Source organism: Hylaeus volcanicus, chromosome 7 (genome assembly GCF_026283585.1).
Source record: "Hylaeus volcanicus isolate JK05 chromosome 7, UHH_iyHylVolc1.0_haploid, whole genome shotgun sequence".
Lineage (NCBI taxonomy): Eukaryota > Metazoa > Arthropoda > Insecta > Hymenoptera > Colletidae > Hylaeus > Hylaeus volcanicus.
Window position 1 is genome coordinate 18,969,632 of NC_071982.1, and position 20,744 is coordinate 18,990,375.

Below are 20,744 nucleotides of genomic sequence, written 5' to 3' on the forward strand. Positions count from 1 at the left end.
TGGTCGTAGTAGGTTAAGTGTTAAATCATACATCTCTTAATTCACCAACGAATATACATAATTATTCTTTAATCTAAGAAACAGAAAAATAATTATCCAAAGCACCCCAAAATTCAGCAGTCGAACCAAGCCTTGTCACAAGTGGCGCCCGGGTCAAAGGTCCGCGAGCAACTTCGGCTATTCTATCCGTCGAAAGAAGACCCATCGGCGGTTGTCTCTGTTCGCGTATCACTCGCCAGAGAACTTGGCAAACTCGTGGCATTAATAACGCGAAGTTTCGTTCGGGAAGTTTCGCGGGATCGCTGAACGCGTTTGTTCGCGATTAACGAGAGTAAGGGAGAGAGGGAGTAAGGTAGAGAGCCGCTGGCAAGGCGATGCAAACGCGTCGGTGTTGTTCTTCGACGGTGTCGGGGAGCCTGTTAATAGTTCCGACCAAGGTGCTTCAAGTTCTTCGAGTTACTGGCTGTTTGCTTATGCCGTGGTAACCGGATCGATCGGCAATTTGTCGCTAGACTCTGCGTTTTCGTGGTAACGGCGAGGCATTATTAACTGGGGAGCTCTCTGGATCCTCTCTGGATCTGATTTATCTAGGATCTACCTACGCTAGTATCTATCACTTATTGAAGGCACAAGTGTAAGAATAATTGAGTTCTCTTCCAAAGTAGCGACGTGTTTTCATCGTCAGTGGTAGAAGTTTGAAAAACGATCGGTGAGAAAGATATCTATCGGATGCTGTTGGAAAAAGATCGTAGCGATCTCCCCCTTCGGTGTTTCCTTCCCCTCGTCCTCCAATGGCCTCCAATGGCCGAAACAATAATAAATCTTTACGCGGGTTTTAACGAACTCCGGAGAAATGAATACTCGGCTCGATCGTGCTTCGGAGACTCGACCTGGAATTAAACCTGGCTCGGAACGTTCGTGTCCAATGTACCGTGCCCGATGGAAACGGCCATTACCGCGCTTTAGAACGGGAAATGGTTTTTGTCCGTTGCACCCGCGGACCGAGCGTAAATTCGTCGTCGACGCGATAAAAACAGCGAGGTCGATACCAGCTGGTTCATTGTCGCCTGCGATTCGAATGTGAAAGGTACGCGACTATTTCCATTTCGACGAAGAACGAGTACGGACGAACCACCTCCAAGGAAATTTCGATATCTTTACTTTCAAAGCTCCGGTCGCTGCTGAACCAGCGAAAATTTTAAAAATGGCCTTTCGATCAACCAAGCACCGTGCCATTTTTAGTGCGCACATACATTAGACTAAAAAATAAATTTCTTATACCTCGAGGTGCACGCAAACAGCGCGTGAAATGGTAAACCTGAACTGCCATCGGTTCCCTTGGAATTAATTCCCAAAGACCTTAATGGAATGTCTCGCACATTGCCACTTGAATTTCTCGTCAATGATAACACGTCATATCTGACCAGCAACAAGTAGCTGGCAATGATATCGTCACTTCCACTTCTCAAGGGATCGTATTCGCCGAGAGTAACACCACGTTAATACGCAATTAGCCACCGAAGAAGCAACAAGATGCATTACCTTCATTTCTGGACTTGCACGATTCCACTCACCATAGAGGATAAATAATCCCAGCAGCGCTTGACGCGGCTGCTTATTACATTCGACTGCTATTAGTTTCTCTCTCGTTAGTAATCGTTCCAGAACTTCCTTAACGAGAATCCACAGTCAGAAATTCCTACCAGGAGCTCTCAGGCGACGGGTCTCATTTCCTGGCGCGAACCACCTAGGACGACGACGCTCTGTCCCAGGCTGCGTTAGACGTCTCGTAAAATCAACAGGGATATTAATAGGACGTTTGTCCATGAGTTGTCAGGGGACGTCGACGAATGTAATGAAATTTTGGCTGAGGGAACTGAAGATTAAAAGTTCGGCTTAGTTATTCTGTGGTGAACATAATCCTTTGGCTAGGAATACCTTATCGTGCTGAGATAGAGTTAGTTAACAATATTCCTTTTTACAAGGTGTATGGATCTATGGGACTTAGTAGAAATTCTCAATAATTTTGTTGGCTTAACATACGCCGCGATCAAATTACTCGTCGTCTTATCAAACGAAATCTCAGGTCGATTCGCAAAAACATACGAGGTTCCCCGGAGCGAATTAATATTCCGCTTGAAACTCATCGGCGCCACGCTGCGCCGAATTTTCGTTAATGCGCGGCGGCCACGTACGCCCGTCTCTATGAGATCACGTTCAAAAAGGAGTTTGTTAACTCCTCTCGGATCCGGAACGAGCGCCGAATTAAACCTATCGCGGGACAGGAGTCCTCGAAAATGCTCGTGGCTGTAACGAGGTTATCGTTTCCACGACTCGGACACGATTTCAAACCCCGCCGACCTTTGTTACAACTCGAACTTGAACGCTTCGCAAGTCTGGCGTTAATCGAGTCGCTGGCGAATATTCTTGAAAGATCGCTGTGGAATCTGTGGAATTTGCGAAGCATGTCCTTCATAAAAATTTTATTGTCGTCTAGAAAACTTCCTTGCTCCATTCCTTAATTAATAGTTCATAATTCACAAACTTAGAGTCTTATCCAAATAATGCCTCGGAGCGACTAGGACGATGCAACGCAGTGCGATTTAGAATAAATTATTCCAAACTGCCCACGACGGCCATCTTGAACGCGTCCTCCCGTTTACAAGCGCCAAGGCGCGTCTTTTACGATCCAGGCGTTACTTCGCGGGGTCGTCGCGCGAGTCCCGATTATATTACGGCGAGCGACAAAACTTTATCGCGACGAAGTTGCGCGCGTCACGCATCTGCTCGTGCCCCGAATGAAAAGCATAAAATGTTTACGAGTCGCTGCGGTGTCGAGGCTGAGAGAATTTCTGAAGTCGATCGCTCGCGATGCGACGCTCGATAAAGCTTGCCTCTGCGACTAGCGCTTTTCGAACGCCCCCGCGGCGAAGACAAACACCCCATAAATTTACTCGCGCGAGTAATACTTCCCTGCTCGCTCACCCTCCGGGCTTATATCCTGAATTTAGTATCATGCCCTCGATGCCTGACGGCGCGGATGTCATAAAATCATCGGTGGGAATTGTAATTTTAATTTTCTTTAGTCTCGACGAAACTTTGTTTAGTTATTCCTCGCGCTCCAACATTCGCGACCGACAAATATTTTACGTTTCTAATACCGAGCACCGACGAGAACAATACAATTCTGAAGCTGGACATCGTAAATTTGTATCGAATGTGTTAACTATTTGGATTCCAGAAACGTTAGCTCGATAAAACAAAGACGGGGTCAAGAAGTTCCATAGAGGGGTTCCATAGAGAATCTTGGAATGATTCTATTGGTAACGCGGTTTTATTTAGCAGTGCGTTCACCCGCTCGATTGCTCGTCATTGAAGTCATTATCATGCAGCGATGTTCGAGGAGGAGGAAGGCTCTTAATAGAGTTCCCTTCGTAACCGCTTCCTGCCGGCATCCGAGTCTGTCGGTTATTTTACGAGCCGCTTAGCAGCGTGGATGCCGGCGACGCTACCTTTCTCGCTTGTACGCTTCGTTTATATTAATTCTACGCGGAGGAGGCTTTACGGGCCAGTAAACTCGGCTGAACGCGCTTAAGGGCTCACGGGTGTCTCGTCTAATGCAGTCTAATGTCGCTCCCGCTTATGCAGCCACACGGAATCTTAGGGTCTTCCTTATACCATCCAGCGTCGCCGACTGCTGATGGACGAACTGTTCTGAATCAGACATATCTCTGAAGGAAGGAGGAGGTAGCTTGGCGAGCAATATTTAAACGAATCGATCTTCCTTCTGCATTCGATGTGCTTGGAATCAGATGGTGTCAGCCTTCCAAATAATATTTAATATTAGCTAGAAACTTTCAATGAAAACAATCTTTATCGAGTAATATCCATTTCAAACTTTTCTAATTCAAAGCTTGGCCATCTCCAAGCTCCTAATTCACCAGGAGGCAACCTGGAATCCTGGTCCCTGGATCCAAAAACAACCTTGACCCCGATCCCTGGATCCCAAGGCCACCTGAACCAGCGAAATAACAATATTTAAATTCTCGTTTAGGTTCAGGCTCTGGTTCAGGAAGCAGCGGCTGCGCCTCCAGCACCCTTGGCACGCTACCCCTTAATCGCTGCTACTCGTCCCTTCCAAGAGGAGCTTTGGCAGCCTATGGTAGCTTGACGAGGCCAGCAACCCTCCCGCGGCTTCCTCTGGGTCTCGGGCTTGGTCCCGCGCCCGCTACCGGAAACGGGCCACTGCCGCAGAACGACAGGGACAGGGACAGCAACGGAAGCAGCAAGAGGAACAGCGACAGCGTGCTGTGTCATCGTTTGCCCCTTCTGCACCCTCTGCCCACTTGCGACGTCAGCAGCCACCAAGGAACCGGCTTTCACGAGATCTTCAACGCCATCAGGTGAGGATTTACATTAAGCTTTTGCTGCCTGGGCTGGCTCTAAGATTATTCCGTGACTTGTGATCCCTGTCGGCAAGCTTTAAAGCACGCGGTGAGCATAAAGTCGAGTGTCACTCGGTCGAGAAAGCTCCACTCCTTTAGAGCCTTGTAGCTTGATTTGTGGGTGGTATTTCTTGGAAGTACCGTGGGCTATACTTTTGGAGGGGAAATGTTAGGAGTAACTCGAAAAACAATTCAGTCGAATCGGGCAAAAATAGTAGGAGTGACCGAAAGTTATTACGAGCTTACGTAGAGGGTTAAATCAAAATTCGAATCAAAAGAAAGTTTTATCGTTCAACATCGAAGACGAGCCAAAAAATAAACCACGGATCAACCCTCTAGCAAGCTGAAACCGTGAAGCTATGTCTCCGAAGAAGTTTCAAAGATTCGGTTGCCGAACGGCCGGTAAATGAGTTATGGAAATTAAGGAGACGAACTGGAGTGGCCATTCAGGAAATTATACGAACTTCCGTCGGAAAGTTCCGCGAGGTGGTTCTCGCCTTCCGGATGGACGATTGTTAGAGGAGGAGTTTAGGGATCAGGGAGAGGATTGCGTCAACATCGTTCTCGCAAGGTCGTCGAAATTGCGGAAGTTGTTCTCTCGCCGTCGGCGAAAAGACCACTCTTGCGAATATCACTTCTTCCAACTTTTTCAACGCGAATCCCGTGCTCGACGCTCGCAGGAACAATCAGGCGAGCGGGGAAGCCTTTAAACGCGTGGGGGAAATCAATAGTATACGCGGGTGCTCGAGACGTTCTTTATTCGAACACACTTTTCGTCATATTTTACTTTCAGTTTATGTTGGCAACGTTTCATCTCATTTTCTGGTAAGAGAATCATTGATACGATTTTATTCCTGTTCCTCCACTGCTCGCGAGTTGCCCATGCCTAGATTTTAGTTAACGTCACGTGGTTCTCGTCTCGTATTTATACTCTCCCATTACGTGCTTCATACCAACGAGTCCTATCCTAACGTATCACAAATCGCATCAAAGGGTCGTTACTCCGACACCACAAGTCTGCCTCTAAGCTCGCGTATTTATTCGAAATAAAAATTCTGTCGCGCGTGGCATTCATCGTCAACGCGTTAATTCCAAGCCCCACCTGCCCGTCACGTCACCTGGAAACCGTTTATTGTCCACGGCGCACGCGGACAACCCTTTTCTCTTCGCGGCACAGCCTTCGTTTTCCCATTACGCGGGCTCATAATGGAATTCCATCGCTCCCTCGTATTACGACGCGTAACGTGGAGGGTGGACGTGTTTTACGCGAGAATTCCGTGGCGCGACCGCGTCGAATAATCTCGCCACCGACAGTTTTCGTTGGCCAATGCTTTAAACGAATGCCAAACGTTCCTCAAACATCGGGCATGTCGGGAAACCGCCGCCGCGCGTCTAGCGCTTTTTAATCCAAAGCTTTGACTTGGCTCGACGTTTGCGTTCGCCTCTGTTTTCCTAATTTCCACGTGTTTGGCGCGCGGGAAACCAACGGATCGTTCTCCTCGAGCGCTAATTATTTCCCTGGCCAGTCACCGCCTCCGAAATCCGTTGGGAACACAGACCGAGAGAAACCGTGTCACGCGTGTACGTTCTCTACTCTAACGAATAATAATTTGACGAGTTCGTGAGCTCCGGTTCGGGACATTTTAGTGCTGTGGGCGCTCACGCGGCTAGTTGTTTTATACACGTTAGAGTCCGTAGAAGGAATAACGAGAAGGTTTTTCAAGCTTTTTCAAGCTCTCCAATTGACTCTTTTTTTTAAAGAGACCACGAAGTGTTTGTTTATGAGTTGGGGGTGCTTAAGTGAAAAGTTAAATCTTGGCTAATTAAATTAAAATTAGCTTCCGTATAATAGAAAACACTCGCTGTTCTCCCCCGCGTTTTTTTTATATTTTATTTTCGCCCCTTCGCGCCTCATTAATATGCGACCCGCGTTATTTGCAAGCATTTGCATTTCAGGCTGCAAGAGTTGACGTATATTTCGTACGATTCCGCATTCTGTGATCCAAAACATCTGCTTTATTCTACTGTATTATCATCTCGGTTGTTCAAACACGTTAACTAAATACGTGCATGAATAAGCGATGAGTTGTTGTATGTATTATATCTCGCATAACGTAGATGCTTGCTGTTATTATTACTGCTGTCATTTGTCAAGTTGCAAATAACGAATCAGTTGATCTCGGTTAGGTGTGCTCTATTTTTGCTATTCGCGGACTTTGAGGGCCCAATACCAATGAATTCGTGTCGATAATAAATCAAGCCTGCAATTTCTAGTTTGGGTCTGGTTAGGTTTACGTATTTCTGACGCGTAGTGCGACGCGACTATAAAGCGAAAGAGGGGAACGACGGAACAGCTGGGAGCGCGACGCTCGCCGTAAAAAGTATTACAGGAATTCGCGCTTTCGCTCGGTTGCGCGACGTGGCCACGACTCGGGATCATTTGTACCGTCGGCTTGATGAAAAGGCGGGAAGAAAGGAGGCACTTCCGCCTTTATGAATCCGTTTACGAGCGCGAGCTGTGGCGCGATGCGTCGCGCGCTGAAACCGGAAACTCGACCGGCTGTAGCTCACCGCCACGCTCTATTGTTTCTTCGTTTACAGGACATACCTCGACAGGGGGGTTACCCTGAACGCGAGAAACAACCTCCACCCTGTCCTCGCATTCTGTTCGCATTCTTTGTTTACTCAGCTTTTCATTCGAACTCGTAACGACCCCCGATAGAGGGCCATTTTCGAAATTCCGACGCTCCACTCCGTCCCTTACTCCACATTTTAATTAACCCTTTCGCGTCCACCCCAGAATGCATTATTTTATTTAGCGAGCAGTTTTGTCGCAAATGCATAATGAAACTGCGAACAAAAATTTGGTTGTAAGACTATACATTCAATATGTCCTCCAGTGAGAGTCATCGTTCCTTCTTCAACAAATTCCCACATTCCAACAAACCACTCACAAATATTCCTAAAAAATTCGAAATGAATTCATCCACCCCTAAATATTAGACCTTCATTAGCATCCATCGAAACAAACATCAAAGCAATCTCTATCTACACGCAATCCTCTGTTAAAGAATTAGAAACTACATATCATCCGACTTTCCCCCCAGTTTCATTCGACACGTGAAAAGCGCAGCATAGGAGAAATATTATGTTACCTCTTTAAGGTTCGTTCGCAAAGTACGCACGGTTGGATTACTTCCGGCTGCGTGTCCAGCCGCGAGCGTCGCCGAGTTTAATAGGAACATATTTTCGGGACCCGGCTTAAGCACAGGGCAGAAATTAACGAGCAAACGCGACGGCGACGAAGGAAGCAAACGAATCGCGCCGACACGCGAATCAGCCGAGCGCGGAGAAATAATCTCAGGGAATATTTTTCCCTGGGGGAGCTCCAATTTACTCGCGTCGCCCACCCTGGGTCCGGTTCCCGTGTTTTTAATTAAAAACATCACTGTCGCTATTCGTACGCGTATCTCCGCGCCAGCCGCGCTTTTCGATTCGCTGGAACGCCGGGAAACAAAAGCAAAGCGACCCGGACGCGAAGAGAAACGCGCCTGGCATCCGGGGGAGAGAGAGGACTCGGGAGTCAAGGTCCGTGGAATAATCTGGAGCGCTCGATGAAGGGTGATTTCCTAAATGTTTTGAAGACGGGAGGGTTGGATCAATTTTTAACGTTTGCGCGTGGATTTATTTAGGGTGTGGTAGGTTGTAGAAATTTCTGTAGTGGTTTCTCAAAGTGATAGTCCAGTGATCTAAGGGGAAATTCCGAAAAACCAGAATATTTACAACTCAAACACCCCCACTTAATAACATCAAAAAATGCTTAACACATTTAGGTTTGATCTGGGTTAGGTCTAGATTTCTCCAACCTTAAAGTCACCCCCTCCATCCCCTACCATTAAAAAATGCCTAGCTGATCCGTGTCATTTTCAATCCGAAACTTCGATATCATCCATGTCCTCAACATTAATAGACCCTCACTAGGTCGCGGATCGACGTCGTCCTTTCTCAGGTTTGCTCCCCCAGAGACCACTGTTCCAGAATCCAACTCCAGTCGTCCTAACGCGTCCGCGTCGATCGAAACTTTGTAATTAAACCTCGCGTTGGAAGCCTACCGATTTTCCAGCGACGTTCCAGCATAGTATCGATACCACCGTACCGCGCTCCCAGAGTTCGAAGCTTCGAACCTTTTCCGAATTCGTATTTTCGGCGTATCGAAGCACCCATCGAACTTTTCGGCGTTTACACGAACTAACTCGAGCACGGTCGACGAGGATTTGCATGAAGTTCGGAATCGAAGCCTCCGAGACGAGAACAAAGAGGAAAGTGGAAAAGTATCGTAGGAAACGCAGGAGCAGTTAACGTCGTTAAGCATCCGAACTACCTCGGGTTATATAGTCGGTCCGTGCCCGGAACTTTGGACAATCTTCTTTGAGAGCTGTTGGAAGGGAACTAGGAGATGCTCCCGAGCAGTGGAATTAACTCGTTACGCGATACAATGGCTACCTGTTTCCATCGACTTCTATTTTCCCTCTGCAGGCTTCAGACGGTAACGCGATACGAGTTGGAAATTCTGTAATGCGTCTACTTATTGTCTTTCGGACGAAGCGTTCCGTGGAGCTTCCTCCGCGGAATGTCTTCCCCGAACATGATTCACGCGCCGAAACACGATGCCTCGAAGTTTAGGGGTGCTGAATTACGCGCTTGCCTTCAGGGAACCCCTCGATGTGCCCGAGAGTTGAAGATTCGAGTCTAGGAGGAGAATTAGGCTAGTGGGTGCTTCTTCGAGGAGTTAGGGGGAAGTTTAGGTAAAGAATTTGAGACTCCGAGGTGCGCAGGTTAGTATAGAAGCTGGGGAAGCATGGATTTAAATGGCGAGAGAAAATTACGTGGCTTGTCACATATTTGATAATATTTGAAACATGCATTTATATTTCGATTGCTGAAAAATGTTAAACATAAAATGATTTAGGTCCTAAAAAAAAAAAAAATATTTTGACAGTCAGGAACTCTCTATATTTACTCAGGAAATTTGTTTAAATTAAATAACAGGTTTATCGTTTCCAAATAACTTTTTATTCTAAATATACACATGTGGAAAGCTTGTTCATGTACATATCTATCGTTTAATTTAGACAAACTTCTTTAATAGACATAGAGAGTACGAATATTTATGGGACCGACTGCAGTTCCCCCAAAGAATGTTCTTCGCACACGGAAAAAAATCTTGCTCGATACAGTGACGGTCTCATGGTCCCTCGGTTACTTTAATTCCATAATTTCCCAGCCATTAAGCCTCCGTTACCGTTTAGAAGAGGATTCTTAATCCTGTCAGCCGCGAATAATTGCAGCAACGGTATTAAAAGCCACAAAAAAGTGTCGTACCTAGAGGTCCCGTTCGCCCGCGACCATCCGTCGGCATTAAAGCCTAATGGTCGATACTTGAAGAGACAATTTAGCAGCGAGGGATATCCGGCGATATTTTAAGATTTCGCGGCGCGATGGATATCCGTTGGTCGAGTTCTACGGACGACGGGGCCTTGGCGCGAGAAAACGGGAGAACGATAAAACGAGTTAACGCGATAAAAATGTCCCCCGCCTTGCCCCCTCTGCCCACGTGTCGAGTACTCGGTGCACTGGGCGCGAAATGTCTGGCAGTAAAGCTGTCGAAACTCGAGCACCCCAGGACGCAATAGCGGCCTTTTGACTTACGATCTCAATTTTATCGCGCGGAAGCTCCCTCCTGGATACCGTCGCGTTTAAATTCCGCTCATTTTCCCCGAATGTAAAGATCTCGCTGTGGGAACGTTGTTTCCGGGGTTCTGGGAACGAGCAAGCTTCGAGTCGCGGACGTGAAAATAGTGTGACAGGTAGATATGTTACTTTTAATTTTAGTCAGAATTTCTGGCGAGCTTTGTTAGTGGGGAATTTGAGAGGGAGGGGTGAGGGGGGGGGGGTGAGGTTAGTTAGTTTTCATTCTTTTTAAAAATAATCCTTTCGGACGTGAATTATTTGTTCTCCTCGTACTAATATAATTAAATTTTTAGGGTTAACTTGGACTAAAATTAGTACGGAGACAAATAAAAAGAAAATCGTAATAGTATAGGTTTCGAGGAAAAACTGGTCTCAATTGTGGACGCCAGGTTTGAAAGGGTTAACACATCCACTATACTAGGGTCAGTTAACACTCGGGATTATTTATTCAATCCTTTTCTGAAGCTATTTTCTGTATCACGGACATGGGATCATGGCATCATCTCAAAGATAGTTTGATAGTTTGATGAAGAGTTTGTGTCTCCAATGATAGCTCCGTCTTTCTTTAACTCCCACTCGGAAGCAAAACAACTTCCTGGCCACTCTAGCGTCAAGTTTGACACAAACGCCTGGTACCTGCGTTTAACAGGGTGCAAGTTGAGGGAGGCCGATCGTCTGGATTTAATGGTATCCAGCGTCCAGACGATATTTACTCGGCTATTAGCGCTCGCTGGCCGGGGGTACAGCTAATGGCGCGCCTTTAATGGTATCCAGCACGAGTAAATCCGCTCGAGTACCCTCGACGTATCTATCCCCAGTAAAAATATACCCGTCGAATGGCGTGGCCCCCCCCCCCCCCCCCCCCCCCCGCCCTGAGGCCGTGCTTTGAATCGCGAGCGAAAATAAACATTTTACCCGACCCGCTCTCGGCGCGGATAAGCCACTCGGCCAATAAAAGCGATACTCTAAATCAAAGCTCGTATCGGTCCACGTTTCTCTCCATTTCAGCCGCGTATTGGCGCCCACGGCCGAGAAAACGCTCGGCTGTACGTTTCCCGCGGATATGAACCCGAGAGGCGATGGATCGCCACGTCGCGTCGTGTTTTAGATATCCTCGACGACGAATTAATTCCAACTTTTAGATCTTGACGACATCCGCGCATTGCGCTCTATGGGAAATCCTAGAACAAGGGATATTCAAATAATTTTTCGAGCGGAAGCTCAACTCTTACGCTTCTCTTCTATCGAATCATTATTTATTCAGAAACGTAATCAAAGCTCCGTCACTATTCGAGATAACACCTCCATGACTCCCTCTATCTGTCCAATTGAAATTTTTCCAGAAAGACTGGAGTCCTCTTGGTCTAATCGCTCGTTCCTCCCCGACAATCGAATTTCCCCCGGTTACTTTCGTCGACAAGCTCCTCCTCGGAATTTTCGCGATGGAAATTCTCAATCGACCGACTTCGTTTGGAGCAACGTTGATTCGAACGGAATTGATGTATTAAGGCGCGCTAGCTCGGACGGGGAGTTTGTTAATTGTAACCGTTAATCAAGAATGGCTACGCTGTTAACGCTTGATGTGATTTGTTAGGGAACGGTTCAATTTACGAGCGACTGTTCAAATAATCAACTCGTTGCTATCGACCTCCCTCAAACGCGAGCTCTGCAACCCTCTGTTCGTGATTGCGTTTGTTTCGGTCGTTATTTTTCGTTGGGACTCCTGCGTTATTCCATCGACCTTGTTTTCTACATTAAAATGATTAAACTCACTGTTTCACGACCAGCTACACCAGTAATCGTTCAGAAAATATCTACAAACAGCAACTGTATCGCTAACGTTTCCAATTAACCCTTTGACCGCGGGACGATTTTTGCTGGATATTCTAAGAGGCGCAGAGGTGCGAATTTTAAAAAAAATATCATCCTATAGAGAATGACAAAACGAAACATTTTTATATTTACTGTTTATTCATACGTTGTTTAGTTTCAGAGGTAAAAATTGACAACTTGGAAGACCTCTTTCCTGAAATTTAATTGTTATTTTCGAAACTAAGCGTCGTATGAATAAACTGTAAATACAAAAAAGTTTTGTCTCATATGTTATACGTGTAAAATATTTTTGCAGTTAATTGAAAAATGTGTCTCTATGACCAGTCATTTTTCGCAACACGATAGAAATAGTAACAAACGAACGTCGGTAGGTTTAGCGTTAAATTTCTAAAACGGAACATTTCAACCACACAAAAACAGAAAAGTTTCTGCCCATCGAGGCCACAAGTTCTTCATCCCAGTTCCAGGATCAACGAGACCGTCCCTAATTAAAAGCCGATCTATTCGATTAATCAGGCCTCCGAAGACTGAAGTGTACACATCGTACACTTTCTTCCCGTGTTCCCATCTCGTTCCGAACGGACAAGCCTGGAAGGAGGCGAGAAGATGTTCGCGGGGATTGTATCGATCCCTCTGTTTACCTTGTACGCCGTACTTTAGGAAAATTGGTTGCGTTCGTCGCATTACGCCAAGTATGTCGCGTCGCTGTCGTGGTGGGATCTGCGAGAAATTGAAGGGAAATTGGAAATCTGCGCCCGGGAGCCCCGGCTCGTTTCGTCGTGCTCGAAGGCTATCCATTACGGCGACGGCCCACTCCCGTTATTGGTGTACTTTACCTATGCTAATTTGCCGTCTCTGTTGACGGGGCTCGCGAAATTAGCGGCGCCAGGAAATCTTCGGGACTGCACCAAAGTGTTCTTTAAAAGGGTTCCCTTGATTATTTATTTACACGAGAATCAGGTATTTCTTGAAGTAAATTTTTAGTCAAGATAGCGGGTTTACCTAGAGAGGAGCTTTAACATTGGTGTCTTCCACTAATGTGAGTTTCAAATTGTGAACAAAAGTCCTATTCCTTGAGGTAGGATCGCTTTGAAAATCTGAAAAATACCAAAATGGTCCCTATTTAAATTTATATCTCCCTCTCCTCTTCACCCTCTGCTCTTCCAAGTGAAAATATCCCGCGTCCAAAGGAAATCCACCGATCTCGAGGTAGTCCACTCCTATTCCACACACGTAAACTTCTAAAACCCAATTAGATCTCCGTCTGGCAAGTTTGACGTCTGCCAGCCGCGGAAATCAAATCGTCGCGCCCAACTAAGCAGTTCCAACCCGCGTGGCCATCCAACTAATCGATTCTTGTTTGCCCCCGATCCCTCAGAGAGCCGAACTGCAAGCTGAGGTCCCTGAACGTGTCCAAGTGTTTGCTCGTCGGATTGGATGCGGGCTGCCTGGGAGAGACCATCAGAAGGGCGCGCAATTTGGATGCTCTGAGAGCTGCAGGAGCATCCAGGCCAGCGGACGTGATGCCATTGGTCCTGGCGTTGACGGAGGCGCCCTGTCTGCAGCTCCTGGATCTCGCCAGTCCGCGACTGGCCCTCGACGATCATCCCTCGCGATTACTCTGTCACGCCCTCGCCAGGAACACCACCCTCAAGCTGCTCAGCCTCGAGGGCTGGACCTTCAGAATCGAGGCAAGTACTCTTTCATTGGTATTCTTTATACTAAATCGGGGACAAGGGAAAGAATTTCACCAAATTTCTAAGTTTCCTTCGATAGGGTGGTTTTCTCCCTTTCCAAGTAGGCATTTGGAACATTTACAACGAAAAGAAAACCTTATCCTTCAAATTTAAAGCATAAATAGGGCACATAGTTCTTTTAAAAAAATACCCTGTGAAACTAATTAAGAACAGAGCTTTTATCGAAGCTGAGTTATTCAGCAGAGTATATTTTCTAAAAAATGCATTCTGAATACGTTACAAAGGCTCGTCTTATCGGCGATTAATTAAGTAGAAATAGAGGACCGAACTAAATGAAGGTGAAAAGAACGTGATCGATATCAAGAGCTGCATTCAGTATCTTGAAGCTTCTCCGATTACATCTCGAGTATTTCGAGGAAGTTGCGAACGGAGTAGAGGGGGTCTGTAAAGGAAACTGATGGGGTATCCAGGGTATACTAACGATAACTCTCCGGCTCGTAAAAAGAATCGTCCCGAAAACTTGGCGGTTTCCTACTGGGAGTTCGAAATCTTCCGGATTTGCGCGTATCGCTGTCGTTTTTCGATGATACCGTTTGGAAGTTTAATGACGGGAACCAGAGATCGCCTCTTAACCCGTCCAGATCCACCTTATCTCCAACTTTAATCCACTTCAATCAACCTACCCTTGCATATAAAACTTCTATAAACTTATTAATCATCCGATCAACCCGCACAATTTTTCTTTTAATCGCCAAACACCTCGGAATGGTAAACAACCCCGTCAAAAATACAAAAGTCTCGTCGATCGTGGTTCACGATCCCTAATTGGCTGGTTCACGTCGCCCCTTTTCCAACTCGAGCTCTAGCACGTATATACAGAACGTAAATACAGAACGTAAATACATATGTATCTCGGTTCCTTCCACCGAACCTCTTAACCTTCCAACCCCTATCTCCCCCACCCATTGTTGGCGATGAGCCATTATCTCCAGTGAAGTACGAGTGCCTCGGTTGGGGGCGAAAAGACCATTCTAAAACCGTGGGAGGAGACGATAAACACGGCCACGGGATAATCCTACCAGGTGCATCCGTGGATTAACCCGGAGGTTCGGTAATTAATTATCGACGATCTCAGGACAGCATCGAGAAGGGGGAGGAAAGAGAGATAAAGGGCAGGTGATTCGGTTAATGTTTAGTCCTCTCACTAATTGCCAGGGAGGAAAGCTCGACTCCCTTCGAACGAAGTGTCCCACCAGCGGGAAATTATTTATACTCACCGCCTCCCTTTTTTGCATCGAAACCCCAAATTCTCAATCTGCATGAAATCCAGTTCATACCAAGGAAAAAGAATTCTTACCCAAAGCAAATAGTTCCTTTCTCTGTCACTCCCCGCTAAAATCGACAAAAGCATCAGGTGTGGTCGCGATAATTGGGTCACCCGATATGCCGTTTCACAGCGTGCCACGCGTTCTCGTGTTCCACTCGAGCAGGAAGAATGGGATATTTCAAATTCGCTAGAAAATGCTCCTGGTTACGGGTGCTCGACGTCTGACCACATACAGACCCGTTCCACTGATCTCGCCTGTTCCCAACTTTTCTCTCTAATTAAGAACGCATAATTACGGCTCGCGCAACCGGTAATGAAATTCACTATTCGTACGAATGGGGGACGTATGAGTGTGGATACGAGGAGTACTGTTACAGACTCGGATAAACAGTTCTATTAAATGGTTAAGAATATTACGATGAGGGATTTATAGAATTAATCATGAGAATTGAAATCTGAATTCGAAAGAAACTTATTGGCAAGCGTTAATAATTGATAGCAATTGAGTTACTTACTGTACTAGTAAAATATTGAGCTTTGGGTGGTAGAATAACATTCTTTCCTCCACAGAAAAACTGTGTCGAACTTATAGAAAGTGTGGAGAACATTCCCCCGGAGAAATTCAGAGTCACCCAAAACTATTTACGACGCATACATAGTAGAATACTCGTCGCGTGATGTACTTGTAAAATAGTCGTAAAGCAAAAAAGGGTGGAGAATGAAGTGGGGAAGTGTATTCTGGAAAGAGTCGATCTCGAAAATTTCATAAAATTCCAAATTATCGGCTCTCCTCCACTCGTGTTCTTTATTTTCTTCGATGGCTTTTGTACCGGGGATCAAAATGGTTTCCCCATTCGATTCGATTTATAGTTCGTCGTATCTCGTACTCCCCTCCCTCAGTGTTTCACGATGATGAAAGCGTCGAGAAGCCGGGGAGAAGAGGATTGATACGAGAGGAAACGAGAGCAAATGTCTTTCACCGATAAGACGGGGTCCCGGTTTATCCGTGTTCGTCCAGGGATCGTCCAGCGTGCTGAACAAGCTCGGGATTTATGCGCGGACCCGCTCCTCCATTATTCAGAACGTATTGCGGGGGCGTCGCGACGATGCAACCAATTTATTTAAATCCACCGCCCGTCGAAAGGGCCGGGCTAATGGCTGCGCAGGGCACAGCCCCGAGGTGTTCCAACGAAGTAAATGAAACCGGAGATTCTCGTATAAATTGAAGGAAACTTCCACGAAGAAACCAGGTTTCTCCTTCTCCGCCGCTGTGCAGCAGTCGAGCAATGTAGCGCGACACCGGTTAGAATGGCTCAACCACCTTGGCATAATGGGATTCCAAAGAGCAGTGCTGGAATGAGGACGAAGAATAATTTTTAAAGTTCATATATATTTATGATTTATTTGGCCCTCTCGGTTGGCAGGCATTTTTGCATTCTGGTAGGTCTTAAACAATGGTTGGGATAGTATAATTGGGAGTCTATTGAATTATTTGTGAATTTTTATTGTCAATTTTACGTACATGTTGTATAAATTGTTTTTAAAAATTCTGTCAGATGTGCGCATCGTACAAGTGCTCGTTCTCCACGTATAGATCTTCCGGAATTTCGATTTAGGGACCAATTGAATAAATAATAAAGAACACGAAGATCGACGAGGTCCCTGCTGAATCCACTCCTTAGTGAGATTTGCACTTCTGAGAACTACAACAATAATAAAGATAGCTGTAACGTCCGAATAAAACCAATCAGGCCAAAACCAGCCCTGTCCACACGAGTACTCATGGTTCCTGTATGTCCAGTTCCCCGCAGTAGGTCACTCGCGCGTTAGACCCAGCATATCGTCGTCCACTCGAGGTGGCGAGTGGGAAAATTAATGAATACTCGTCGAATTTAATTAAATCGAATTCGAACCCGTCGCTTGGAGGGTTCCACCTACGTCGATACCAAAAGGGTTGGGTTCGAGTGGTCGATCGGGGCTTCGCGCGTTTTCGACGACCTCTGCGCGAACTGATTTATTTAAAAGCAAGAACCGTCAGCGAAGAGTGCTATACCGAAACAGTCGAGCTCGAAGCACGGGCAAACAAATATATATGTATGTACGTCCGCGACGCGGCGAAATGGATTTTCCATTATTAAAAACGCTCGTCCGTGTGATCCAATTTACTTAAATCCACTGGTAACTCGCGTCGAGACGCAACTACGTTGTTCCCCATCCAATCTTGCCTGGGAAATGGAATACAGGAGAAACGACGCATTAAGCGAACGAATCGATCATCCCTGGCGAGTCTAACGACCGGACTATTACTCGCGAACGCTTCTTCGGAGGGGCTGCTTATTTATTATACGCTTCGACTCGATGCAAAACGCTGGAATGATTTATAAGCCCTGTTTGACACGGTGCGCTAATAAAATGTATGTTAATCGACCGAGGTAGGGATGGATGGTTCTTGAGGTCCTACAGTTGAGTGAGCTTCTACAGTTTTATATTTCTTATATTTTATACAGTTTGTCCCATAAATATTCGTACCTCTCTGTTTATCGATGAAATTTGTCTAAATTAAACGATAGGTTTCATGTTTCCAAATAAATTTTTCGTTATATGTATACAAGTACAAAGTTTACCCATGTACATGTTTATAATGAAACATTTTTCTGAAAACAACGAACCTATTATTTAATTTAAACAAATATCTTTAATAGACCGAGATATAGAAGTGTACTTGTACGTATCTACATAATAGTATTCTTTCGGAATTAATTTCAGACACGTCGCAAATCGTCTTCGCTCGGCCAGAAAAAAAAGTACCACCCTCATAAAACCCGCGCCTCCCAGACTTCATCAACGAATAATTTCACAAATCACCTAACAGTAAGGCAGCTGCTATGGAATGATTAAAACTTTTCTCCTCGAATTTATGTCTCCTACTGACTCCCACGATGGTCACGCGCCCTTCAAGCCTGCAGCGTCCTCCAATCAAGGGCCGATTTGTTTAAATTCTTGGACGAAAGAAGCACAAGGACTTAGGCGATTCTGGCCCATCATAAAATACTTTCTCGTGAGTGGTTACGAGGCTCGCCCCACCCTATGGAACGAAGCTGGGTAATATTGCCCGCAATAAATTACGCTGCACCCCGTTCCGGCTCGCCCCCCGACCCTCGCAGCATCCCTCCGTGCAACCCTGACCAACGCGTACAAGGATCGTTGAAAATTTCCATGAGAATGCAGCCGACTCCGACGTATCGCGTGCTCCTCGTAAGCGTTACGCGAACCGATTCCGCGCACGTTTATTCAAAACAACGTAACGGAGAAATCGTCTGGAAGGAACGTCGCGGATCAACCATAAAGGCAACCCCCATCCTGTCTCCATTTTTAGCTCGTTTTACAGACACCTTCTGGATCGATATTCATGGTCGTCGAACGTCAAACGTCTCCCATATCGGAGGGATGAGTGCTTCAGGGGTTGACGGGTTAAAGATCGGGCTGGAAATGATTATCGTTCGAGGTATTTTTAATAAACGTTGCGTTTATCGGTATTGGGTCTTGAGATACGCAGATTCCTTTACCTGGGGAGGTTTGTGTCTTCTTTGCGTTGTAAGGAGGAAGAACGTCAGAGGAAGAGGTTGTTCATTTTGAAAGGGGATGTAACGATTCTTTGAGAATAATTGCGATAGGATTGGAATATTTATTGGTTTAGAAATGAATACACAAGTGTAATTTTAATCATTGATATATTCTCACATTTTGATGGGATATACAGTTTCATTGTAGACTACATATTCTTGATAGGATTTCCATATAAACTAGACTCCGGCAAATAACATTGCCTTATAAACTACGTCCTTTATGGAATTTCCTTATAAACTAGATTCTTTACAGACCTTCCTTTCAACACAGAATATCCTTATAAACCACACTATTTACAAGACTTCCTTATAAACTATTTTATTTGTAAGAATTTCTTATAACATAGAATTTTCTTATAAATAACGCTCTTTATGATGACTTCCTCCCATGTTAAGGTACAGATACCCATTCCCGAGCTCACCCCACCCCTCGCGGGAATGAATGAAAGTAACCCCTCGGCCGGTATCGCGGTTTAGCGCCTCGAGGCAGGTTCATCGGTTCCCGAGCGATGAACGTTCGCTTAATCCGCGTCAGTTAACGAGGGTAAACTGCGCGCGAGGGAATGGTCGCGTCCGCGGCCAAGGCGAGGGGGTGGTCGAGCTTGGAAAGCGCGTAATTCGCAGAATATCCCCGGATAAATTGTACAACCGTAAAATCCCTCCCGTGGTGGTTCGGCGATATCACGCGCGGAAACAATGAGGCAGGGAGCATGGGGTGAGTCGCGGGCAGATTTAATTTAACGCACGAGGGCGATTATAAACAATGCAGCTCGTTGGAACCCTCTCGACTCCCCACGAGCTCGACCATTATTGTTCGACCTGTCACGAGACTGGATGATTTCCATTTAAAAAGAATTGTGGCGACGATCCACCCCCACCCCCCACCGCGGATTCGTGGAATTTATGCGGACGCTCTGGTATTTTTCACCGAACGACGAGAAACCCTCCCACCTCGCGATGGGGATGTTACACTAGACCCTCTGGCCAGCGAAAAACAATTTTCGAACACGCGATCTCGTCGCTTTTCGGGGGCGTTCATTTTCGCCTAGCTATGTTTACGCAGCGATTCGTGTCGCTGCGAGTTTCGCGATGACGTGCACCGACGAACTATGCGCATAACAACGTCCACGGGTGGCTGTGGGCTACAACGATTCGCGTCGACAGCCACTGACGTCATTAATAATGCCAGGAGAAACCGCCGAAACGACAGTCGATTTGCCAAATTTCCTACGCCACTCGTCGCGCCACAGGGAATGGTTAACTTTGTGGATTTATCACGGAGGACGATGCCACCTTGTGCCATCGGTGGCCTAACCTTACGCGTTCTCTACATACTCTTCGTCCGATGCGATCCAGATGCTTTTCACTTCTTATTCGATAGTGTACATCAATGTAGCACAAGTTGTCCACAACGGTTCTTGGTATGTCTTGCTTCTCATCTACTTATTTATTAATTTAATGGCTCGTGGACATTGTTTGAGTAGTCTACGCTTTGGGTAAGGGTATCTGTGACATTCTGAACTTCATCGAAATGTGAGTAGATCTTGAGCGCGTTGACAAGTAGCGAGCACTTCGTTATTTTTCCTATGAAGCGAGGAGTAATCGAGTTCGCTTTCCTCTTCGGCGACTCGACCATAATTTTAGCCAATTTCAGTGGCATTATTCAAGAGCTCGGCAAACACTGCCCTCGTAAATCCGACGATTCCGCTGGCGAAATTATTTCACGCGGAAAACGCCGGAATAGCCATGGAAACTGGATGGGTCTCCGGAGGTGGTTGAAATCGCCTCTACCTTGAATCACGTTTCCTTTTTTATTACTGTCATGTGGCTTATGCTCCTTCCTGTTTTCTTCGATTATAGACTCTTCTTTAGGCTTTCTCCTTTTAATTACCTTCCAATTCCCCTGTCTCTTCCCATTGATTTCCCCGGAATTTTCCTTTAATTTCCGTTTATTTTCCTCCAATTTCTCTATTAAATTCCAACCATTCTCCTTATAATTTCCCTGCTAATTCCTCATAATTTTCCAACTTTTTCCCTATAATTTCCCTACTAATTCCTCATATCC

General features: G+C 45.9%; 1 protein-coding gene across 6 annotated transcripts in view; it reads left to right on the top strand.

The window, feature by feature from the left end:
* LOC128880045 (uncharacterized) overlaps positions 1-20,744 on the top strand; it is a 170,845-nt gene that overhangs the window by 144,743 nt on the left and 5,358 nt on the right. For all 6 annotated transcript variants that reach the window (XM_054129702.1, XM_054129701.1, XM_054129705.1 and 3 more), the window contains 2 exons: positions 4,055-4,403; positions 13,408-13,720. In XM_054129702.1, the coding sequence (XP_053985677.1) occupies positions 4,055-4,403; positions 13,408-13,720 (662 nt within the window). The remainder of the gene's footprint in view (positions 1-4,054; positions 4,404-13,407; positions 13,721-20,744) is intronic.